This window comes from Girardinichthys multiradiatus, chromosome 21, assembly GCF_021462225.1.
Source record: "Girardinichthys multiradiatus isolate DD_20200921_A chromosome 21, DD_fGirMul_XY1, whole genome shotgun sequence".
Lineage (NCBI taxonomy): Eukaryota > Metazoa > Chordata > Actinopteri > Cyprinodontiformes > Goodeidae > Girardinichthys > Girardinichthys multiradiatus.
Window position 1 is genome coordinate 33,198,920 of NC_061813.1, and position 25,839 is coordinate 33,224,758.

Sequence of the window (25,839 nt, forward strand, 5' to 3'; positions counted from 1 at the left end):
ATTTAATACGGCTGTCAGAACTTTTCAGTCATGTTTCAATGAAGCTTACCTCGCAAACATCAAAACTAGATGTAGCCACACATTGCAACCTTTTGGTGGCTAGTAGAAATAGCAGTTTAGGTTAACAATTTAAAAAAACGTAAAAGAATGAAGTGGCAGCAAAATGAGCTATATTTTATAAAAGCAGAAATGTTTTTAGCAGTAGCACATTTTAAAAAGAATGCAAATAAAGGGGAGAAACTGAACCTACACTTGTTACTATTTAAGCTAGCGTTAGCACAGCAGCACAGCTAGCAGCTACAGGAAGTCAACAGAGTGGCTTGGATCTATTGCTTCAAAGGTAAACAAAAGACAATATTTTCTTTTGTTGAACAATTTTTACTCTGTCTTAACCATTAAGCATACACTGCCCAATATGATTCATACCCCTGGGAATGTATAGTTGGTATAAGGTACAGTGTTTCTATGTTTCATGTGGGTTTATCCACAAGCAGCATATGTCAAAAAATAAAATACCCCCCACTCGTACGTCTTTTCTTACAACAAACATTATTTTCCGGCTTGTTGATTTATTTAGTAATTAGTGCTTTTTAATGCAGTGTGTTTCCTTTGGGTATTTCCTGTAGGCTTGTGCAGTAGATGGGGGTTTACTGACAATCCCTGTGGGGGGGTTCCTCCTCTGAAATGTCACATAAAGTTTACAGTTTGAAAGAGGGAGAAATGCAGAATGTGTAAAATAATCATACAGCAAATCACAGGGGCTTGTCTGATATCGACCTGACATTTTTAACAAAGGACCTTTATGAGATGTAGTTACTGTATGCAAAACAGCAATGGAGAGTTAAAATGGATTCATATAAGACAGTTTATGTTTGAGTAATGTGATAAGACTGAAAAGAAACAAATAATTTTAAAATACTTCATGTTTAAATTAACAAACAAGACATCACACCAAAAATCTTTTCTGACAACATATCTGAGGCTTATTTTCCAAAGGTATATCTTTGAAAATCAATCAAAATGCAAAGAGTTTAAGAAAATGTGCATCAACTGCAACTCTTTCCATGATCAAAGAGAGACAAAACGTTTATTTAGTATCGACTACATTACAGACAACATAAATAAATCTAAATTTACAGTGATTTTATTACATGCAAGTTTATTTACAATCTATTCTTGAACAAGAGCATCTCAGAAACCAGTGAAACATGTTTTCTGCAGAATCCATTAAAGAGCTAAACCGAAGCCATGTTTTTAATCTGCGTTGGAATACACAGAATAAGCCGAATGTCTGTTACAAAGACTGTGTCAGATTTGCTCAGTTCAGTACTGTTTGATGAGCTTTCGTCTCTGCGACGTCTTCCTCAGCAGGTGCCTGAAGTCGTACGGATTGTCTCCGCTTCGGCTTTCTGTAGAGGACATTCTGGGAATGGAGCGCCTGTAACACAACAGAGACGTGATACCAGTAACATATAGGGTGGTGTAGATAGGAAAAAAGAAAAAGTAAACAGGAGATGGTTCTGAAGATGGCAACATACAAAATGAAAATTACCAAAAGAAGGAGATCAAGCGATTTGTGTTCAGGAGAGGGGGTTTCATATTGTTTATCATCTTTGGCCATTAATCATCGACATGGTCTATCTAAGACAACACCAGGCACAGTTCTGTCCATAAATATGTGCTTTCAGCACCTATTCAGTAAACCTCCAGTCTTCTTTAAAAATACACATTTGTGAACAACGTAATTCAATGATGTAAATCTTAAATAATCAAATATATATAAATGTCTTTTCATTATAAATAAATGACCAGCTGCAACAATGTGCACACTGACTTTAAGAGGTTCATGTGACTGCAGCAGGACATACCGGTGTGACAGATGCTAATAGGTTGCAACCTACATACAATTACAGTATCTTACATTGTTTGACTCTCCTAAATCAGACAAAAGAAGTTGCACACAAATAATGATAGTGGACAGCTTAATGTCCAAATTAATAGTACTTCATTTGTACTGATAAGGTAGGAAAACTAAGGAGTTTGCAACAAACATAGAATTAAAGTATCTTTAGTTATTTGATTCTTCTTAATTGGCACAAAACTTGCAACTTTGCGTTCTTATGTTAAACTGCACAAACATTAATAAAAAAACATTTTGTTTCTTAAATCCTACATGCAAGCATGACTGTAGCAGCTAATGTGTTTTAGCAATATAGACATCAGCACGAAAGCAGCGACTACATTTACACCTTGGTTCAAGCATATTATTTAAAGATTTTAAGAACAGTATCTCTAACTGCATTTCTTGTCTTAAACAGCAGGTGTCATAATTGTGAAACTCTACCGCAACAGAATCAGCAGAAGAAGAGTTGTACAGGAAGTCTTTGCACTCAAGCCAACTGGATCTAAGTGCTACGTTACTCTGTTTTAAGAACGGTGTTCGAAACCATCCTGATTGGCAAATTGGTAAAGTGTGTAGGATGGTCTGGTAGGTTAAACCAGTTCAAATTGTATTTGGCAGACTGTGACTTCTACTGTGACACCATCCACATGCCTTCCTGGCTCAGATTAAAAAGTACTAAAACATCTCCCACAATTCTTAAGCTGATGACATACAACTTTATATTTTTGTGTCACCAACTGACCATAGTCCACTAATGTCGCCAAGTCTGTGAGTTCAAAACTCCTTTAGCAGATGGGTCACGATTTCCTCCAGGTCAATGCAGAACTATTAGAGGTCATTGTTTTTGATCCCAAAAATGTGAGGATTTTATAAACTTACTAGAAAGTAAAACCATATGAAATAAAAAAAACTATTTGTGCTTGTTAGCATGAAAAAATAAACAAGGAAAGAAAGAGAGACATGGAAAGAAAAGAAACTCAATAATCAGGGCTACACTGGCTGGAAGGAATAACAACAATGAATATCAAACTGGACAATGCCTTAGTTATGATATTGAAACAGTTTTATCTGAGAAAATGCTTTTATTAGGGATTTTGTTTCAACCGTAAAACATGTGGAAGTTGAAAATAAAAATGTAAATCGATAACCTAAGATTTTGATTAAAATTAAAATGACTAAGTATTTTTACCAGGAAGGTATGGAACCATTGCAGTAAATTAGGGTGTTTTATGGTATTTTCCTAACTTTCCTAACAGAATACAGGATGACCACTTAATTATCCATGATTTGCACATCAAAATACAAATGTTCTGCAGAATTTGTATAGTAGTTCCAATCAATTTGAGATAGATCCAAAAACTCAAAAAAGAAACTGTTATAATATTTAAGGAAAAAAAGGTCTAATTGAGCCAGACGCCCTGATATACTTTAAAAATACTTGGGTCCTCTCCACACCAAGAACCCTTGAAAAGATACCTGTTGTCTTGCTTTGTGGGTCTGGGAAGCTCGGGTTCAGTGACAGCCCTCTCTCTCATCTGTCGACTAGAACCTGCCGATCTTTGCACTGTGGACAGCTGTCTGTCCCCGTGATGACTCCTGACTGTGGATCGTCTCCTGTCCATGGACTGTCTTCGCTCCATGGACTGTCTCCTTTCTACAGACTGTCTTCTCTCAGGTATGCCCCTGAGTGTGGTGTTCTCTGTGGTCATGGAGGGTACAGACCTACTGGTGGACAGGGTGTGGTAGTACTGGTCGTCCACATCAAGCAGCTTCCCTGGACTGGAGAACAAATGGAGGAAGACAGTATAGGTGTTGGATTTTGAGACTTTATCAATTTACACATAAAACCAATGCTAAAAACAATCTTAGAGTGGATATTTGATCTTGAATGAGCCATGCTGGGAGTAGATGCTAGCTTGACAATTTCCCCATCCACCCATCTAATGTGTTCCACTTATCCAAGATCAGGCTATTGAAATAACAGGTCCAAGAAGAAATCGAGACATCTTTACTCTAGGAACACTTTCCAGATTCTCTTAGGGGTTCCAAGGTGTTCCCAGTCCAGAAGGTATATATATATATATATGCACTGTATATAGTCCGTCCAGCAAGTTCTGCATCTGCCTCAGGATGTCTTCTCAGTAGGGTGGGGGTGGAAAAACTACTAAGTGAAGTGCAAAGAAGCATCATAATCAGATCCTTAAATCCCCTCAACTTACTCCTGAATCTGTAATATTAGGTTGCAGGATATTGAAGCAAAGTCGAATGTCAGGTTATCAATGTACATTTGGTTGGGGCAGGGGGAGACAGACTGGTATGTGCTACATGCACCATCAAGTGTTCGTTGTTTAAAGTTTACCTAAATATTGTGGTTCAACCAACTGTTTTAACAGTTCACTCCAGACAAACTGGGCCCCAGGTGCTTCACAGCAGTGCTTCCTGACCCATTAGGGCCTCAACTAGAAAACTCCAGGACTTTCCGTAACAATGTATTCTTTTTTACTGGCAATAAAATAGTGGACCAGATCTTCATGTTTGAGGGTTGCTTAACAAGTCGTTTGTGGACCTGGAGAAACCCTATTACAGTGTCCCCCCACAGCATTTTGTGAAAGGTAATGTGGGAGAAAGGGTTTCCATTAACATTTTAAAAAGCTATCCTACCCTGTATAACCAAAGCAGGAGCTATATCCACATTCTATATCTCCAGAGACTAGATTCAGAAGACGCTAAATCATAAACCCTTTGCAACCCCCTGTTTTAGAATAGGTGGAAACATTCCAAGATCTTGCAGGAGGCTACATCCCATCATGTTGCATCTTGCAGAGACAGAATATAAAGCAGCTGTGGCATATACCTGTAGTACAGCCTCCCTTCTTGCTTCTCCTTCTTTTTGACTTCTATCGTATTTACTATTATTTATGCACAGTACAATTCACTCCTTATCAGCAAATGTTTTCCCATCTCCTGTGCTCCTCTGCTGTCAGCCATCAGGCGTTGTCATCGTTTCTCCTGACCTTCTCATTCCTAATGATGCATGTAAACTGCTCCTGTCCATTCCTGGCTTTATTTATCTGCCAACAAATTATTCCCATTGATGTTTAGTGCGTCGTTGAGTCGTGTGTGGGTGTGTGCACATCGTGGTTGGTCTGTGTGTGTGTGTTGGTCTTCTTCAAGCTGTTGTGATAAAGCACCCTGGCCTCTTGCTTGTTCAGCCATCCCTATCTGTCTATCTTCACCCCCTCGCTCTGGGCGGTAAACTCACCTTGAGGTTTGTGCAGAACATACATATGCATGAATACACACACGGACACACACTTTTCAGGAAGTTCTTTGACTTATTCCTGAAACTGTGTAAAAAAAATCATCCACCAATCAGGTCTGATAATTACCAGCATAGCTTACTTGAAAGAGTCAAGTTAAGAGATGATGTGTGTTGTGATCATAATTTAGCTGGGCTTTAGCTGTACAAGAAATTTGAAGCAAGAAGAAAATACTTACTCCTGTTTTCTGGGCTTCCGTTTATCACCCTGGAGAGATCTCTGTGTGGGAAAAAAAGAGAAAAACTATTTTTCTGGTTTAAATGAATGAAAAATAAATGAAAAAAAAAAACTAATATAAAAAGTAAAGAAAAACAAACTGTAAATTATAAATAAATAAATGAATAAATAAAGGACAAATGTGAAATAAACAATAATTATTAACCAATTAAACATTAAATTTTAGAAAATGACAAACATTTAACAAAATGAATAAAACATAAATAGAAAAATTATTTAAAATAATAATAACAACAAACTTTAAAAAAATCCATGAAACACTGAATAAATTATTTAATGAATAAATTAATAAATACATTTCTAATGAAATAGTCTGTAACAGCCGAATCTCCAATAATAGCTCAAGCATTGACATGAGTACAAAAGATAGTCCTAAAGCCTCATTTATGACACTTTTCAGGCCTTCCTGACTCTAACAGGAGAAATCCTGGAGACCCTTCTGATTATCCACAATTTTTATTTGAGGCGTAATTGAAAAGGTTGGAACATGTTCTTCAATAACAACAACAACAACAGAAAACACTTCAGGGATTTGGGTTTGCCTCCTGAAATTATTGTGAGCAGCATTAACACCAGCCCGGATCAAGTTTGGACTGTCTTTCTGAGAACTGGACCACTTTGTAACAAGTTTGAGCATCAAACATGATACATCATCACAATGTTTTAACTTTCTCGTGCAATAAAGCTTAAAAGTGCATTACAACCAGCAAGAGGACTTGTTTTTATGAAAACGGCTAAGCCTCTAACAGTAGTAGGTGAATTAAAGTTGGTTGGTTTCCTGGATGGCGTGAATAACTATGTATTATCTTTGTTTCTTTGCCATGGTGTTATGACCCAACTCAGCCAGGAAAAAAGCTGAAGTAACATTAAACCAGATGTAGGTGTTTTTCTTTCTTTTTTTTATAAAATGTGATTTATTGTTTTGTCTTTTCAGGTTTTGACAAAAGGAGAACAAAAGGAGGGTACAAGAACTGGTTTAAACTACCATCAGTTTCAGTTAACAAAGATAAATAAAAACAATAATCAGATTAAAACAAATAGGGTCTCCAGTAAAATAAAGTTTACCAAAACTAAATTTACAAAAGTATTATTAACCAAAGTAGCGAATACAAAAAGCTTTCAGTCTCTGATCAAACTAAACAAGCCAAAGATTTCCCTAAGCGAGACTTCGGAGCCCGCCTTCAGAAGCTCACAAATGTTTTACGGCTACACAAGACAGGCCTCAAATCAAGCACCTGGTTGCAACCTAGACCTGGCAATAATAACTAGTTTGAGTTAACAAACATTTCAACCATCAAGCCAAGGTCAAACATTTTTACAAGACACCGAAACAAAGAGGCAAGCTGCTAAGATTAAATCACAACCGCCTTAACTGACAGGGGTGCCGAGATTAAATAGGCTCTTGCTATATGCCACCATGTTTATATCAGAAGTTCATAATTTCTAAGGAAATGTCAGAAAAATGTGACATTAACAGTGTTATCAATGACAAAAGCATTTATTATTATTAACTAAATCTATAACGTGTTAATACTACTTATGTATGTGAGTACCTTAATAGGATCTCCAGTAAGTTCTTTTCAAACTAGTTTGATTGTAATTACAAAGTAGGATGAAGATGTATTTAGGTTTTTTGTTTGTTTTTGTAGATTAATGTTATTTAATGAATTCATACTTTGAAACTATCAAATTGTCACACTGCTGAGCACTTAAACAATTAAAAGTTACAAATACAGGACAGAAAAACAAAATCAAATACTTGAATATAAAAGACAAACCACTTCAGAAAATGTTCAAATAACAGAAAACTTTTTTTTAAGACAATTTGGGAGCATTAGCAGTAAACACCCCACCAGCACGATGAAAAAAACAAGCCAATCAACGGTGCATTGTAAAAACCAGCAACTGGGAAGGCAATTACAGTTTCAAAAGTTTGCCATCAAAAGTATCCTGAATCAATCACTATCTTTTCTGCTACTCACATGAATGAGCGTGTAATAAGTGGAGTCCTCTGGTGTGTTCAGGGTCTTTGGTTGTTGCGTTCTGCGGGGGGTTCTCGAAAATCTCTTCTCGGCTGAAAAGTAACAAAGGCATTTAAAACACGTCATGTGGCAGTTCTGCCGGTTGGAGCTTCAGACAGCTGAAATGTAACAAAAGAGAAAAACAAAATGGCTCTCCCCGTTTGTGGGGTCCAGTTAGTGTCATCAGAGTTTAGGCTAATCGATGCATTATCAGTTATGACTGCAAAGTTTATAACTCTAAATTAAGCTTTGTTGTCATGTGAAATTATCCAGCTGTGGATTTTTTCTGCATACAAAATAGAAATGTTTAACACAAATCCATTCTAAAAATGCATAAACATTAATTTCTCAGGCGAAAAGCGTTCCTTACAGTGTGAAAAAAGCAATTTACAACTTAGAACTACTTTGTTAATATTAGTTGCTGAAAACCAAAATGAGGATAACATTTGTAGATATATTGATTTAAATATGCTCAATGCAGAAAGCCCAACATTCAAACAGTAACGTAACGTGCACACGTGAACGAGTAAAGTTGTTCTATGAAAAATAGCACAGCTTACGTAAGACATACAGGTAAAAAAAAGCACATAGAGGTGGATCTCAATAATTTAGACTATTATCAAAACGTTATTTTATTTCAGGAATTTGGTTCAAAACGTGAAACTCATGTATTGTTTATAATGTTTACACATAGTGGTAAATATTTTCAAACCTTTAATTCTGTTAATTTTGATAATTCTGGCTTACTGCTAATGCATACTAAAAATTAAGTTTGTCTGAAAATGTTTATATTAAATAAAACCAGTAAAGAAAAACTTTTAACCGAGAAATGTGCACCTATTGAAGTATGTCCATGTACTATAAAATACATGGTTGGAGCTCTTTTTGCATAATGTACTGCATCAATGCAGTAGAACATGGAGGCTCTAAAATTTCCTGATAGGTGCGTGCTATGACTTTGGACATGATAAAACACAGTGGACCAACACCAGCAGATGACTTGGCTCCCTAAACCATCACTGTCTCTCGAAACTTCACACTGAACCTCAAGCAACTTGGATTTTGTGTCTCTCTACTCTTCCTCTAGATTCTGGGACCTTGATTTCCTAATGAAATGCAAAATGTGAAGAGGACTTTGGGCCACTGAGCATACTTTTGCCCTGGTAAGACGCTCCTGTGGTTGTCTCTGGTTTAGGTGTGGCTTAATAAAAGGAATTTGACAGTAGCCTATCCTGGATACGCGTGTGTGTGATGGTTCTCGAAGCAACAGTTTCAGCTGCAGTCCACATCTTGTGAATCCCCAAAATCTTGAATAGGCTTTGCTTCACAATCTTCTCAAGGTTGCAGTCATCCCCACTGCTTGTGGACCATTTTCTGCCACACATTTTCCTTCCACTAAACTTTACATTTATATGTTGGCCTACAACACATTAGGAACAGCCAGTTTCTTCAGCAATGACCTTCAATGAATGGTTTACCTTCTCTGTGGAGGGTGTCAGTGACTGCCTGCTGGACATTTGCTGGGTCAGCAGTCTTGCTCATGATTTTTAGGCCATAACATTTTATTTCTGTAACAATTGTTTTCTTTTATTAATTGGTTTCATGTAATGTGATGTTCTAAATTTGGGGTTTTCATTAACTGTAAGCAGTAATCATCAAAATTAACAGAAATATACACTTGAAATGTATAATACCGTGTATCATAAATTTCACTTTCATCTCAATCAGTTACATAAATTAACTTTTCAGTTACATTCTACTTTATCGTTAGAGCCTTAAGGGATTTATTTTACATATGTACAGAAACACACTGCAAAATTGCTACATAAAACATTATGTAGATTTAATCTAAAACTGAAATTTCTTGGACATGCATTAAATATTGACCATTAAGTATCAGATCACAATTCTGTATTATTTGAGCCAATAAGGGTGTTTATCATGATCTAATCGTTTTGGAGCCACTTTAATACAGCAAACCAGCTGACATTTGAAATTTACTGTATTTGATGAGCATCCATGAAAGCATTTCTGTGTTGTCAGGTTTTCATAAATATATGTGAAATAAGTCTTGAAACGAAGCATCCCATAAATTACTTACCATCCATGCTGTGTGTGCTTGTCACAAGATGCCTGACAACTACCCAAGCTGCAATTTGTCAGAATTTTCTTCAGTGCTCCGCTAGACAATATCACTCATCTATGTTATTGCAATTATAAACATATTAGACTGACCTTTGCTTGCTGCTTATTATTAATGCACAAATTGGCCAGAAAAACAATTCATCATGTGCAGAGGCTCCAAGGTAAAGAAGATGAAAAGTGTCTAATGTTATTAAACAACTCCTGTAAAAGGTCATTCTCTTTCACACCGACGAGTAACGCTAATTTTAAACACTGTCATATTAATTTCTGCCATAATTGTTGGCTCACAAAACATGATTAACTTTTGTTGACCTTTTCTATGAAGAACAGTGTGGCCAACATTCCTCTGCTTTCATTGTGTGTGGTGCTAATGATTCTGGTTCAGCTTATTGTGTCACCAAGCATGTTAGCTTACCCTAGCATACTCGGAATAAAACATTACAAAATAATCCTTGTGTGTGATAGTAACAAAATCTATAAAATTGTCATTTTAAAGTTCACGTGTTGCATTTTTGTGATTTTTTTCAGGAGCAGGTTAGTAATTTTTGGCAAAGTTGTTGGCTAAGTTCAATACTTAGTAGCTAAGAAGCTTTCTATATTGCTAAATTATATATATATGTATATATACATATATAAATCCTAGCAATTTATTTGATTTAAGGTTAGCCAAAAATGGCTCTAATATTTGAAGGTGTTCAATCTGAAGTTCCAATAATACGAAGCCAAAGTAATAGCACATTAGCTTAGCCTAGCATCACTACTCAAAAGAAAATCGGGATAAAATAAGCTGTGTGATAGTAATAAAAAGTAAAAAAATATGTTTTCAAAGTTCATTTGTGTGACATAACATTTAAGGTGACATTCTTGTGATTTTGTGTAACATTAGCAGCAAAGCTAATCATCTACAAGCTATTAGAAGCCATCTATAGTGCTAAAATATAAACATTGTTCATGTTCAGGTTTGATTCAACCTATCTGAAGAACAAACTAAAACTCAGTTTAAATACAAAATACAATAATATTTGGTTAGCCAAATGTTCTTCTGTTAAAACAAGACCACTCTATCTTCATAACATGTCTCTGAAGCAAGCAGTCTGTTAGCTTAGCCTAGCATAAATGTTCAAACAACACAAAGTCAAAATTAATGCTGATACAAAAAATAAAAAATGCAAAAACGTGACAAACTTCACTTGTGTTATATGAGATGTTCAGAATGCAAACTTTGTGATTTGTGGACTTTTACCAGAACCAGACTAGTTCTTTGTTTGGTAAAGCAGCTAAGCTAATCACCTACTGGTTAAAGTACCCGTGACATCAAATTTTTATGATAAATCCAATTACATTTATGGAAAGGAAACACTGATAAAATAAAAAGTAAATTCATGCCACTAAAATGAACAGTTGTTGAAATATGGTCATCAATTTCACTAAAAGGCACTTCCAGACTACTCCTTGGCCCTCTTTTATGATGTCACATGGGACTGAATGATGCTACAATGGCTGACAACAGAGACAGTAGCGAAAAATCTGATGTTTCTTTAGATATATTTCTGTCACTATCACAGAGAGATGCGGCAGAGTCAGGAGAAGAAAGTCAGCTGTGATCAGATGGCAGAGCACAAGTGCTGTGACGGCCATCCAATTTGACCAGAGTCTATGTTTGCTGGATGCTGGAGCATGGAGCATCAGAGGTTTCTTGTTCAAAGCAGTTTGCAGAGAAGTCATCCAATCACAACTGGCTCATTAGTTTTCCAGCTCTGATCCAGGCAGCTCTGATCCTCTTCACTTCAGGAAAATAGTGCAGACTTACAACAATGCACCGTTTCACCATATAAACGCAGTTTTTAATGCAACTTGGCTTCTACCTGAACTGTTATCATTGACCCTCACACAATGAATGACTGGAGACTTCCCCTTTGACGTCGACTTTGCACTTGCAAACTTTAACATCAAAATATGCTTATTTTGTGTCACGGTGTCACATCTTTAATCGTAATATCATGTCAATTACTACCCAATTTCTTCAATATTAAGGTGTTTTCTTTCAGTTTCCGTATTTGTGGGAAAAATGTGTCACAGGCATTTGAAAGGGTTGTAAATGTTTTCCATCTTGTTGTTTTTAATTTTAGTATTTTTCCAGTTTGGATTTAATTGAAGAACAAAATATGCTTCCTCTGAAAAGTTACATTTAAAACTAAAGTCATTACCCAGCAAGAAACAGAAAGACATACTTCAATCAATGAAAGATTAGGCAAATAAAAAAACAATGCATAAAATGCCGTGAATTTCACTGGTTTTCCTAGCAGTTTTTTCCAAGAAAGAACATTTGATATATTTGATTTTATCTGGCAACAGTTTTGACCACTAAAAGTAAAAATTTCATTTTGATCTAATTTGCAGGCTCTGTGTACAATACTTTAACCATTCAATGAAAATAATTTTATTAAGTGCATTTTACTAGCAGGAAATTTTGTTGGAAAACTACTCAAATATGACATATTCTTTAGTGTAGTAGGTAGACAAGATGCACAGTAGTCTGTAATCATATTCAGTTTTTTTCCTACATTACCCTTTGCAACCCTGTTTTCCTGCAGCAATGAAGATGCTTTTACTCATTAAATGTAAAACAATTATAACCCTTAGGTTATTACGGTAATCAACCCATGGGGGCTTTTTTCCTGTATTGGTGAGAGCTTTGATAATACTGACGCAGCATCAGGCACTTAAAGTGAACATGGTGTTGTTACAGCTCTAAGGTGCCAAGGGAGTTAATAGAGTGGGAAAGTTACACTTGTAAGACTTAATTATAAGTAGTGAAAATACTCTAATGTATTTAAAGTGCAAAGACCTTGTTGAGATTTAGACATAGTATACAAGGGTGAAATCATACCTACATAAATCAAAAAGAATAAAAAGCAAATGATGAAGTAATTGCAACACATACTTTTTAATTACAATAATATTCCATTATTTCCATTAGACACCTGAACGTATTATGACTGTCAAATTTGAGGTGCCGGTTTTCTGGTTTCTTGACTTTCCATTTTCTGCTTCTCTCACTTACCACCCTCAAACCAATTACAGCTATCATCTGTTCAAATCAAATTTCACTTCTGATGACACATCGAGTGGTGAGGTGCTTCCTGTTTTGGCACTTGACTTTCTCAGTTTTCCTGATCTGATGAAGTTACATGACAGCGGGGGAAAAAAGAAAACGGGGACTTGATGAAATCATCATGAGCATCTCCTCCTGTCTCAGAAGACATTTATAGTTAGTGACTTTGTGTTTGGGGACTCTTAAGGTGATTGTATTAGGAGTCATTATTGCCTGGAGTCATATCTATTTGGTGCAGGCTGAAAAATGTGTACACTGCAAAGAATTGAATTATCTCTCTCTTAACTGATAGTATTAATTATCTGATGCATTAAACCGTCAAAAACAAAGCCTAAAGTTCACATTAACCTCAGGTCAATGTCTGCTGGGAATATGAATGATATCTATTGCTTGATAATCTGTTTTTCACTCAGCCAATCTCACTTATCTTACCTGACTGAATCTGTGGGGCGTAGCCATTGATTGGTTTTCCTCTCACAAACATGCCATTGTTTTCAGGATTTGATTGATGGGCCTGGATGATCTCGTTCAGCTTCTGCTGCAGGGCCGCAAAGTCCTGGGAAGTCTTTGTGATCTGTTGGAGAGATTATATGAAGATATGACTAGAATAAGAAATAGGTTGTTTCCTTTCAGCAAACAGGGCTGTTGGAAGGAAAATATGTTTATAGCTAATATAGTTCTGGTCAAAAGTTTAAATACACTAATCACTGACTTAAATGTCATATTCATTTTAGGCTTTTAATCATTAATTAGGAACCACCAAGGCTTAAGCCTGCTATTAACTGAAAATCTACTACAAAACCAGTGTCACTATTCACATTGAAGCCAGCTTTACATTACCATGGATTAAAAGAGGGCGAGCCAGGAAACCAATTGTTTGTAAGTACGAATTATTAATGTCACCATTTTGCCAAGATTTGGAAGAAGACCCAAACTGTCATGCTCAAATGAAAGAACATTGGTAAGGATGCCAAGTTCATCATAGACTGAGAGGGCACCAACCAGAACAAAAAAGGCCCTGCTCCTAAATTGACACCAACTCAACTTGCAGTTTGCCACATGGACAAACCTAATGCCACCCAGAGAACAGTATTATGGTCATATGAGACAACATTTGAGCTATTTAGCGAGATTGAAAAGAAAAATCTTTGAAAAAGTCAAAAAGAGGCTTTCAAACCATCAAGCATGGTGGTGGCAGCATCATGCTGTGAGGCTTGTTTGGTTGCCAGTGAGAAATAGTGCATCACGCCTGGTGGATGGCCAAAAATTGTTGGACTATGCATAAGATCTGTGGTTCTTTGTAGGAAACCCTCCACCCATTGTCTTCTACTGATCAAAGATTGGATCACGAGGGTTAACAGGTCCAGTAAGAAAATCCATACATCTCTCCTCCTAGCAACCCTCTCCAGTTCAGTCTGTAGGGTGTCCTTCCAGTGGGAGAATACCTTTAAAGGGAGGACTGCAACAGGCAACTGGATCTGATACCTGAACCACCTCAACTGACTCCTTTTAAAGGAAATCTATGTCTAAGGTTGAGTCCAGCCATCCTTACATAGGAAGCTAACTTTCACCTCTTGTATCCATCTACAATCATGTTTATTTAGTTATGATCCATATCTCATGGCCATAGGAGAGAGCTGGAACATAGACAGACCAGTAAAATAGGACCTTTGACTTTTAACTCAGCTTTTTCCACAATGACAGACTGGAGCAGCAAATAAGGCCCAAATCAATCTATCTATCATCTGCTCCATCCTACCACCACCTGAGAGCAAGACCTCAAGATACATGAACTACATAGATTAACATAGATACTGATCCCCCACTTGGAGGGAGCAGTCTACCATTATCTGGTTGAGAATCATGGCTTTGAACTTAAAGACCTGAGTCGTATCCTGGCAGATTCATTGCATATTGGAGGTGACTAAAATTGCCAACAAAACCACATCATTGGCAAAAAGCAAAGCAAGATCATGAAGGTCCCAAAACCTCCACAACTACACCTTGAGAATCTGTCCACATAATATTTAAGCAAATGTTAGTATGGGTTCTGGCTGCCACTGTACCTCTTTGGAGAAGCTCTCCAGCTGCTCGGCTTCATTCTTTGATGCTTCCTTGTTGGCCTTCAGGTTCTTCCTGTCCTTGTAGCCTCTGAAGTTGCTCTGGATCTTGACAGCAGCATTTTCTTCCTCCTGTCTTTCTTTTTCAAGATCATCCTCCTCTTTGCGCTCAATTACCACATCGGTAACATCCAGCGCCGTGTTGTCAGAAATAGAACTTTGCTCTTTGGCTTTGTGTTGTGCTTCTTTCTCAGCTTTCAGCTTCTTTCGGTCCCGATGTCCTCTGAAATTACTCTGCAGGACTGTTGCTGCTTTTTCCTCATCCGGTTCCTCTGGGCTCACAGGTAAAATGTCCTCTTGGTTATCAGGAACAGGTTCCTCGGTCTGAGCACCATCCTCCCCTTTTCTAGGTTCCTCCTTTTTTCTCTTGGGAATCTTTCCTTCCTCCTCTAGTCGTTTTCGTTCCTTGTGACCACGGAAGTTGCTTTGAATCACAACAGCTGCCTTAGTCTCATCTGGGTCTTCTAGCCTGGCATAGTTCGAAGAAACATCTGCTTCAGCTTGAGCTTCTGTTGGTTTTGCTTCCTCCTCCTTCTTTTGGCTGCTTCCTCTCTGTTTTTTAGCTGGGACTTTACCTTCCTCCTGCAACCTCTTCCTCTCTTTATGGCCTCTGAAATTACTCTGGATAACAGTGGCTGCTTTGGTTTCCTCTTCTAGATTGACAGCTTCATCTCCTGGAGCCCTTTCCTGTCCACTTAGATTTCCAGCATCTGCATCCTGAATCACAGGTTCATCACCCACTTCTGTGTTCTCCTCGTCTTCTGGTACCTGAGTGTTATCACTGTCATCATTCTCCTCAGCCTCGAAGGTGTTCTCATCCTCTTCTTCATTGTTCTCCTCCTGATTATTAGCTATGTTCTTCTCTTTGTCTTCAGGGTCTTTTGCCTCATTTTCGTGTGCCTCTGCCTCATTTGGTATCTCCAGCTCTGAACAGGCCATTGTCTTTTTTCTCTCCTTGTTTTTTTTTCTCTCTTTGAAACCCCGGTAGTTGCTCTGAAGAACCACAGCAGCTTTTGCTTCTTCCTCTTCATTGTTGACTATATTAGAGCCTGTTTCATCAGCAGGCACCTGTTCCTCCTCTTCTTTAAGAGCCTTCTTCGCTTTCTCTTTGGCTTCTCTACAAACAAAATTTCTGGCTTTGTCACAAAGCATGAAATAGATTTTTTTGTTGTGCTACAATATCTTGAAAAGGTATTCGCACCGACGTTCAACGTTTGTAATGTAATGACCACAAACTGCAGTTTATATTATTGAGATTCGATGTGATAGACCAATATGATATATATTTGTGAAGTTTAAGGAAAATTATTTACCAATTTTTTTACGTCTAAAAATGTAGACACTGTGGCATAGATTTGTAGTCTGCCTCCTTTGAGTCAAAATTAAAATTTCTCTTTGATGCAATAAAGCTCAAGCCCAGTCAGATTGGATGGAGAGCACCTGTGAACAGCAAATTTCAATAGCCACAGATGTGCAATTAGATTTGAATTTGGACTTTGACTCTGCCCTCCGAACACATAGATATGCTTTGAGCTGTTTAGGGTCACAGACCTGCTGGAAGCCAAACCTCAGCCCCTGTCCCACGTCTTTCACAGCCTCTAAAAGGTTTGCTTTCAGGATTGCTCTGAATTTAACCACATTCATTTTCCCAACCACTCTGACCCGTTTTCCTGTCCCACAGCATAACGCTGCCATCACCATGTTTCATTGTGAGGATGTGTCATAGTTTTCACATTTTTGAGTTGTTCCCAACGTGGTCTGTGGCCAGTGGCATTGGGGACTTCCTATGTCTTTCTTTAACAATTTACCATTCCTGCCATTTTTCCAAAAAGGCCCGATTAGTAAAGTGAAAAGCTAATAGTTTTCCTTTTAACAACTTCAACCGCCTGAGGTGTGGATCTCTGCAGCTTCTCCAGAGTTACAGAATCCCTCTTGGCTGCTTCTCAGATTAATGCTGTTTAAGTGGATGGGCATGTTTGGCTCTTTGTTCACTAAACAAACTTCTGAGGCCTTCAGAGAACACCTGAACCTGAGATTAAATTATTGCTAATAGGTAGCTTTGAGCCAATTGTTTGTAGAGAATTGTATTTAAATAAAAAATGGGAACCATTTCCTTCTGCTTTACAATACATGTTTGTGTGGATCCATCACATAATATCCCAATAAAATACATTGAAGGTTTAGGTTTTAATGACTCAAAATGTAAAGAAGATCAATGGGGTGCAAATACTTTAGCAAGGGGACAAATATTAAAATTTCCTGTCTCTTCTACCGTTTTCGTTGGAAGCTTTTCCGCTCCTTGTGACCTCTGTAACGAGCCTGGATCTTGGTTGCTGCTTTGTTCTTCTCATCTACCAACTCCTTGTACGTCTTTCTTGCAAGATATCCCCTACAAACTGAAGCAAGCAATTAACAAAAGTAAAATAACCATTTTCACACACATAGATCCTAGGTTTTGTCTCCATCATCTTCTTACCAGCCTGAAACTGGATTATGAAGGCGTCAAACTTTGCTTTGCTTTTATCGTCGGCTACCTTCTTCCGAACTTTGTGACCTCTGTAAGCTGCAGATGAAAGCATCAATCAGTACAAACTTAATCTAAGTTTAACTAAATTTAAAGAACCTCAGAGTAGAGTTGACCTACCTGACTGCAGCACCAGAGCACTTTGTTCTCGCTCTCTGAGCATCCTCTGGTACCGTTTGGCTCCCAGCCAGCCTCGGATGCAAGCCTGAAGCAGGACTATCCTGTGTGTGGCCTGCTGCACCATCAGATTCAGATGTTCGACATGGTAGTACTTCAAGAACACCTGAGAAGCACAACATGGGAGGAACGGCATGTGTTATTCAGACTTACTTTGACAGCTGGAGGTTAATGGAATAGTTCAGGATATTTTGATGTGGGGTTCTGTTCTAATTTTCAAGCTGAGATTGTTCAGACTGCAGTTTATTGTTCTGCAACTGCTAATAACACCACCACAGAACGGTACCCATTCTGAAATATCCCTTTAAGTTATGCATTCACTTTGCACTTTGCTTGCCACTTTATATGGTAAAATAGGTTTTATTCTGCCAAGACACAGTCCTAGATCTGTTTCAGGAGGTTATATTTAGGGTTTTATAAATTTAAAATATTAGACAAAAGAAGTGCACAGAGGTCACAATGATCAGTATAAGTATTACTGTACAACAGATTAGGTCAAACATAATAGAACCTTTAGATCTAGTTTAGCATCTGAATCTATAATCTGTTTAAAGACAATCTCTGTGCACCTTGGTCTTCCCCATTGCCCAGTTTTCCAGTTTGGCCTTCTCCAGTATGGCAGCGCACATCTCTGGAGTCACAGCCGGCTCCTCGTGAGCATGAAAAGCCAAGATGTAGTACCTGTAAGAATCATTGCATTCATACAACTGTTCACATAAAAAATGTTAAGTTTCTGCTGAGTTCACAAGGTTCTTCTGTGAAAATCTGACCTCTTCATGAAATTAGCAAACAGGATGCGATGGGAGTAGCCTTGCCGTCTGATCTTGGCGGTTTCCAGGACGCCGGTGTATCGCAGCTGAACCAGAACCTTCTCCCGGTCAAATTTGTTGGCATGGCGGTCGTTGTTGGGTTTGATGCAGCGCACAAAGTGAGGCTGCCCTGCCACCATCTTGGACAGGAGGTCCATCAGAGAGTACTGTGACGACATGAAGAGGTTTATTGAAAGCAAAAACGGGCAGGAGAAAAGGAGGTTACTGGCATCTGACTGACTGAGGCACCAGTGACCAGTAAGAAAAAGTATTTCTGAACATGACATTTTTTTCCCAACATATAAATGTCCGAATAAATGTGAAATTTTACTGCTTGTTTTATTCTAAGCCTTTTTAAATATTTACTTGATTATAAATTGAAAAGTGTTGCATTTAAGTGTTGCAAAAAGTGCATGTCCTACAAAAGAATTAATCTTTTTTTTTGTTGGTAATAAGGTAGAAATAAGGTATGATTTGAGGTACGCTGAACACACCGCATCTCTGCATTGACAGAAAAAGGAAGGTCAACATTTGTTCAATGCTGCATAAAAACAACTGTTTGAAGGTGGAGTAATTTCTTACTCTGAAGTATGAGGCCACAGTCTGTGTCTTCATGTTGGTGGTTTCTCTGGGATGGTATGGGGTGTCGCCAGGTTCTGTTGGCTGAAAAACAAAAACAACCAAAAAGTACCATGTGTATCCTGTAATTAGACTTCCTGTAGTGTTTTCCAACCTTTAAAAAGCTGCGTTATCTCCCTTTTCATCTTTGTCTTCAGTGTGACATTTGTGGTTCCTTTGATGAATAGGCCATAAGTAAATGTTGGTAAAAACTTACCTTTTTTCCTCCCACAGCATGTTGCAAGTGGTGGAGAAAACATGCATGCAAGAAGCTGCCAGACTTTAATCTGTTGCTCCCCCATATGACATTTTCCTAGGTCTGCACTTCAGTTTTTGCTATTAGAATTCTCCATACATATTGGCCCCCCGATAAAGATGTGTAAAAGGCCTTAAAATAAATGTATCTTAATCTGCAGTAGCATAATCACATACTGAGAAATTTAGAAAAATCCAATCTTTAATTTCAGTGAGGGTGGGGAAATATCCAATTAAAGAAATTATCGTTTTAACAAAAGCAGAGGTGCTAATATAATATGGGGTAAAAAATCCTAATTAAAGTAACTGAATTAAGGCTTTACTTTTTTCTGTTGATCAGAGCATCAGGCATCTTTTAATTAGTAATCCATGATATTGCATAGAGACCTATTTCTTTTAGACACTCTTCAAAATGGGAACGAGACGAGGATATGCCACTGAGAAGAGGCAGAGGTGGGTTGATCTTCATACATTTTGAATCGTCAACAAGAAAATAGCTACACAGATATCTACAGCGAGGGCGATAATAAAAAGTTTAAAACAACTGGAACTGTGACACCTTGATGGACTGGTGATCTGGAAGTAGGCAACAGCCCCCCATGAACTGGAGGGATTAGGTGGGTATAGTAAATGGATGGATGGATGGATGGATAAATGTGAGGCAAAAGGTGGCGTCTGTGGTCTCCATAACAACCATGAGATGCTACATGTCAAGTTATTGTTTTTAGGGAATGCAAGGAAAAATACATCTCAGTTTTACCATACAAATGTAGACATGTGGACTTTGCTAAACAAAAACTAGGACAAAGTGTAGATGAAACAAAGCGAGGGATGAATACAGGGAAAAGCCCCTAATGCTCTTTCTAAAATATGGTGGAGAAGCTGTGATGCTGTGGGCCTGCTTCTCTTTCAACGGTGCTGGGAACCTTGCAAGAAAGCATGACATCACGAACTCTCTGAAATACCAGGGCATTTATTTAAATAAAAAGCTTGTGACCTTTGCAATATAGGACTGAAAATCGGTTGTCACTGGATCAGTGGGATTAGGATCCAAAACACAGAAATTCTTCATTAGACAAAAATCCACCTGCTTCCATGACTAGCTCAGATTCAAATGCTGTAGAAAACCTTTGGACTGAGCTGAAGAAAAGAAACCATAGGATGAGACCAAGGGTTATCTGGACAGTCCTGAGAGAGTGTCTTCGCGCGTAAGAAGGAATGATCAAAGCTCCCTCCTTACGTTCATGTAAAACGTTCTAGGAGAAGATAAAATGCTTTCCTACTGGCTAAAGAGATTTTTACCAAGCATTAACAGCAGGGGAGCCAATGAGAGCGGTCAGTTAGTTGGTTTAATTTTAAAATAGAAACGTTTCCACAGGGAAGCAGTCTTAATGAAAACTGAATCCAACCATAGTAACATAGATTGTTAATTTTATTTGAATACTTTTGTAAAAGGCAGAACACTATATTGTATATGTGCAAAATATAGTGAGGGCACACACCCCAGACAGGGAATCACTAGAAAGATTTTTTGTACAAGTTGAAGTAAAGTTTGACCGATCCACATATTGCATCACACCGGCAACAGGGATGGCTTCTACCTTTCGCCTCTGAAAAATCACCAATCACCTTTTGAACTTGCACTGTGTCTTCAAGAGGCACACCAAGCAAGCAATGCTTTTCTGGAGTGTGCTTTAATATCCAAGAAGGCTGCAAAAGAGATAAACGGACAAGTGCCAAATCAAGAGCGTAGGCTAATTGAATACTTGTTTACATCTTATGCTTCAAAAGCGGATACATTTATACATGGATTTCAAATTTATACTAACATAAAATTTACAAAACTACTATGATTAACAAAAACACACAGTGAAGTCCTACTGATGTTTCACAACTAATAGAAAGGCTGCAACAACACACCTAAATCCACACACTAGCAGAACTGGGAAATCATTATTGAGTCGGCCATCAGCCTAATACAGTTTTTGCTTTCTTAAACTGCTCATTGTTTGCCTCTTAAGAGCCGAGCTTTTGATGAGCTTTTCAGGCTCTAAGATATGCAAATGAATGGAAATAAATGCAAGAACTCATCAAAAACAGTGCATGTAGCTTGTGCCAATTGCTTTGAGGTTAGCAAATCACCTCAAGGTTTACATTTACCAAAGAGTGCAGCCTATACGGCTGTAATCTAAAGCAAATCACACAAGTAAATACCATAATTAATTTGCCAGGAGGGGTTTTATTTGGAGGATGCTAAAAGACAGCAGCAGATTGGGTTATTGAATGCTTTGGCTGAAAAATGGAAACTGAAATTTTTTAGATGAGCTTCTGAAACCTTGGAGCTATTTGACCTAAACTACAGCTTCCTGCAAAGGTATTCACACTCCTTCAACTTTTTCACTTTTTTTCAACAAAAAACATCGATATATTTAAATAGATTGTTTTCTGATACAGCAACTTCTTGATTGGGCCATAAATGTGTGTTTAGGATAATTTTTCCTCTGGGAGGTAAACCTCCACTTCATTCTCAAGTCTTGCAGCCTAACAGGTTTTCTTGCCGGATTGTCCTATATGTAACTCCATCCATCTTCCCATCAGCCCTGATCAGATTCCTTGTTTCTAATGGAAAAAGCATGACTGGATGATGCTATGGGATATGTTTTTAGCAGGGGCAGGTAAGCACCCCATAGCATGATGCTGTCACCACCACATTCCACCATGGGGATGGTATCTTCAGAATGATGTGCAGGGCTGGTTTTCACACATGTTGTCCAAAATATCATCTAATCGAACACCTTCTTCCACATTTTTGTCGGGTCCCTTACATGCCTTTCATAGTTTCCTTCTTGTCACTCTTCTATAAAGGCCAGATGTTTTAGTGCTTGACTGATAGTTGTTCTGTCAACAGATTCTCCAATCTGAGCTGTAGATGTCTGCTGCTCCTACAGAGATTCCATGGTCCTCTGCTCGGATCACTTCTCTCCAAGTCTGGCCAGTTTAGGTGGACGGCCATGCATGTTCTGAGATGTTTAAATCTTGGGATACTGTTTTTTTTTAACCTAACTCTGCTTTAAACTCCTCCAAAATCTTAACCCTGACTTGTCTGCTGTGCTCCTTGATCTTCATGATGCTCTCCGTTCACCACTGTTCTCTAGTAAACCTCTAGGGCCTTCATAGAACAGCTGGATTTATACTTAGAAAACATGACACAAAGGTGCACAATATTTACGAATTAAGACACTTCATGCCACACTTTTCAGATTTCCATAAAAAAAATTTAAAACCCAGTACCACGTTAAAATAATGCACAACTTTGTGTTTATCCACCAATTAAATTTCAAATACAGATAATTGAAATTGGTGGTGTTGGGGTATATGAATACCTTTGCATGGTGGTGCAGTTACTAGAATGAAGCATAGTGCTATGAATGCAAATCCATTACAGAGAGAGATCCAAACAGCAGGTATTAACCAAATTAAAAAGGTTACACAAGGAAGTGGAAGGAACTGGCTCTACCACACAAAGCAAGGCTTACAGGAGAGGTAGGTATGACTTTGGACAAGAACATCAATTCTAACGTAGCTCCAGACAACCTTTGTGTGAAATCTGGATCTATTGGTTTAGTTTTGGGGATCTTTAAGAGGAGTATAGGTTTCTGGAATGAAAGAATGTAATCCATAAAAAATATGCTGATTACCTCACTGAAAGAAAAAGAGCTGTATAAGGTCAGCATCCCCATCTTTTACGAAACCAATGCAAGCACAGAGAAAGAGATGAGGGCAAAAAGGGGAAAGAAAATATATAAAACAAGCTTTTACTAAAGCAGAAACAGTGAGAGAAACAGAAAACTTTGCAACAAGAGACTGAACTTTAAGTCAAGATAATTTCTGTCTGCCACAGAGGACATATGTCAGAAAGAGTAGATGATGAGCTCTCAGTAAAAAGTGCTTATGAAGGAGATGATGCAGCGATAATAATGCAGATAAGTATGCTGTACCTTGGCCAAGGTGATGGTCCGCGTAGGAGTCCGTGGGCCTCGCATTGTGTTTATGCCTTTACCCTTAGTGTGGGCAAGGTTACCTGTGAAATAAACAATCAATAAAAGAAGGAGTGCATTAAATAACTGTTTTTTTCACAGAAAAACTCTCATAGGACATTTTAGAAACAGAACAGACATTAAAGTTTAATTAAAGTTTAACTCAAATTGTATTTATGGTTTATTAAATCTTTCAAACTAAATTGTTTAAAACTAAACAGATTGTATCAACCGATGTATTCATCTCAGTCACCTAATTTTGTTTTTGTTTTTTCACAAAAATGTTCTTCTATACCCACTCATTCCATACAGGGTTGAGGGGCAGCAGGTGCCTATCTCCAGCAGTCTACGGGTGAGAGGTGGGGTACACCCTGGACAGGTCACCAGTCCATTGCAGCGACACAGTGACACACAAGACAATCAACCATGCACACACCTATTCACACCTAAGAGCAATTTGGAGAGACCAATTAACCTTACAGTCATGTTTATGGACTGTGGGAGGAAGCCGGAGTACCCGGAGAGAACCATTAGCTCAGTGATAAAACTCTTAGAGTCTTATGAAATGCCACTGCTTGATATAAAAGCTTTAAGGCTTTTATTAAGGTGATTAGATTATTGCTGGAAGCCTAAACTACCTGCAAACTACTCAGCTAAACCTCTGTTCTCACAACAAATATCTTGCAAACAGTGGAGACAAGCCTTGTGTGAATCAAAAAGAACAGGATATTGTTTTTGTTAAAATTGCACACATTGTTTTCAGTAAAAGGTTTGATTTAATTTCCACAAAGCAGCTGTTAGTTTTACCCGTTTTGGTGAGAGGATGAGTGACCAGTTTGCGGATCAGCTCATTCTCCGATGACCTCAGGAGAAGGATAATGTCTGCTGGAAGGGTCTCTCTGTTTTTCGCCAAGAAGCCAGCCGCGTTGTAAATCACCTCAAAGTTCATAAGGATGAAAAAAAATATATATGAGACAGAAAGACGCCTAGAAACAATTTAAAATGTACATTTTTTAAGTTAATAAAAAAGAACTCACCTTCCCAGCATAGTGATGAATACCAAAGCCAAGATCCACTCTTTTAGGCCTCCAGAAGCTCTTTGTTTTCAGATTATCTTCAAATTTCTCTAAAATACAAAATTGTACATCAGTCATGCAACTGCAGTGCTGGTTGTGCTGTTACCAGTAGGAAGTTTAATTCTCAGTATTCTCAGAATACTCACTCTCAGACATTTAACAAGTTCTTGCTCTTTATGAAGTTTTGAGTGTGACTAAACAAACAGGGCTTATTCTCAGGAGATAAATACTTCTGAATATAAACTCTCCATGAATGACTTAAGACGGTAAATAAAAACTAAATTTAATTTATAGTAATACATATTTGCATGTAAAATATTTGAATCCACACTTGACAGAAACAAGTCCACCCTGAAACCGGTGTTGTCTTGACGGACTGACCTACGAGTGTCTGATCCGTGGCCTGTGGGAACCGGCTCTCCTCATCCAGCAGGGAAAGCAGCCCCATGGGTTTCTGCAGGAACAGGTCCAGGAGAGGCCGGTTGTCCTCGTACTCGATCATCCGAGCGTCGACCTCTTCATTCAGGTACTCATCCTGATCAGAAGGGGAGAACTTCTAAATTAACTTCGGAAAGTTTGTTTGTTGATGTACCTTCTTCTTAGCTTGGCCCAGAAGAAGGTTCCGGTGTTGTGGAAGACCTCCTGTCTTGTTCCGGTACCAAAGAAAACTCACCCATCAGTCCTCAATGACTACAGACCTGTTGCCCTGACATCCCACATTATGAAGGTCCTAGAGAGACTCCTGTTGGCCCACCTGAGTAAGCAAACAGTAAACCATCAGGACCTCCTTCAGTTTGCTTATCGCTGTGGAGTTGGAGTTGAAGATGCCATCAAACACCTGCTTCAACAAACCCACTGTCATCTGGACAAAGCCAGCAGCACTGTGAGGATCATGTTCTTTGATTTCTCCAGTGCATTTAATACAATCCAACCTGATTTGCTTTGTCAGAAACTCCAGAAGACTCAGGTGGAGGCTTCAACAATCTCCTGGATCAAAGACTACCTGACAAACAGACCACAGTTTGTGAGACTGAAGGGTTGTGAGTCTAACCAGGTAGTCAGCAGCACAGGAGCACCACAGGGGACTGTACTCTCACCATTCCTTTTCACTCTGTACACCTCAGACTTCCAGTACAAGACAGACTCCTGTCATCTGCAGAAATACTCAGATGATTCTGCAGTTGTGGGGTGGATCAGAGATGGACAAGAAGCTGAGTACAGGAAGGTGGTGGACCGCTTTGTGGCATGGTGTGGAAACAATCATCTCATTTTGAACGTGACTAAAACAAAGGAGATTATTGTAGATTTTAAGAGAAACAGGAATAAGTCAAAAACTATTTATATCATGGGAGAAGTGGTGGAGGTGGTGGAGGAGTATAAATACCTCGGTGTTCACCTGGACAACAGACTAGAGTGGAGATGCAACTGTGAAGCCATCTACAAGATGGGACAGAGCAGACTGTACTTCTTGAGGAAGCTTAG

The 25,839-nt window shown here is 38.3% G+C and overlaps 1 protein-coding gene across 5 annotated transcripts in view; it reads right to left on the minus strand.

The window, feature by feature from the left end:
- Window positions 1-362: 362 nt before the first annotated feature.
- Window positions 363-25,839, minus strand: part of myo3a (myosin IIIA) — a 76,342-nt gene continuing 50,865 nt past the window's right edge. For 2 of the 5 annotated variants that reach the window (XM_047348922.1, XM_047348921.1), the window contains 18 exons: window positions 24,739-24,892; window positions 24,319-24,407; window positions 24,089-24,218; window positions 23,243-23,325; window positions 22,943-22,984; window positions 20,874-20,954; window positions 18,954-19,034; window positions 18,333-18,538; window positions 18,132-18,243; window positions 17,506-17,668; window positions 17,338-17,424; window positions 17,134-17,257; window positions 14,808-15,978; window positions 13,174-13,315; window positions 7,443-7,534; window positions 5,402-5,442; window positions 3,380-3,682; window positions 363-1,438 (listed from right to left, as the gene is read on the minus strand). In XM_047348922.1, coding sequence (XP_047204878.1) covers window positions 1,324-1,438; window positions 3,380-3,682; window positions 5,402-5,442; window positions 7,443-7,534; window positions 13,174-13,315; window positions 14,808-15,978; window positions 17,134-17,257; window positions 17,338-17,424; window positions 17,506-17,668; window positions 18,132-18,243; window positions 18,333-18,538; window positions 18,954-19,034; window positions 20,874-20,954; window positions 22,943-22,984; window positions 23,243-23,325; window positions 24,089-24,218; window positions 24,319-24,407; window positions 24,739-24,892 — 3,216 coding nt within the window. In that variant the 3' untranslated portion in view covers window positions 363-1,323. The remainder of the gene's footprint in view (window positions 1,439-3,379; window positions 3,683-5,401; window positions 5,443-7,442; window positions 7,535-13,173; window positions 13,316-14,807; window positions 15,979-17,133; window positions 17,258-17,337; window positions 17,425-17,505; window positions 17,669-18,131; window positions 18,244-18,332; window positions 18,539-18,953; window positions 19,035-20,873; window positions 20,955-22,942; window positions 22,985-23,242; window positions 23,326-24,088; window positions 24,219-24,318; window positions 24,408-24,738; window positions 24,893-25,839) is intronic. The other 3 variants (XM_047348926.1, XM_047348924.1, XM_047348923.1) reach the window with 2 other exon arrangements.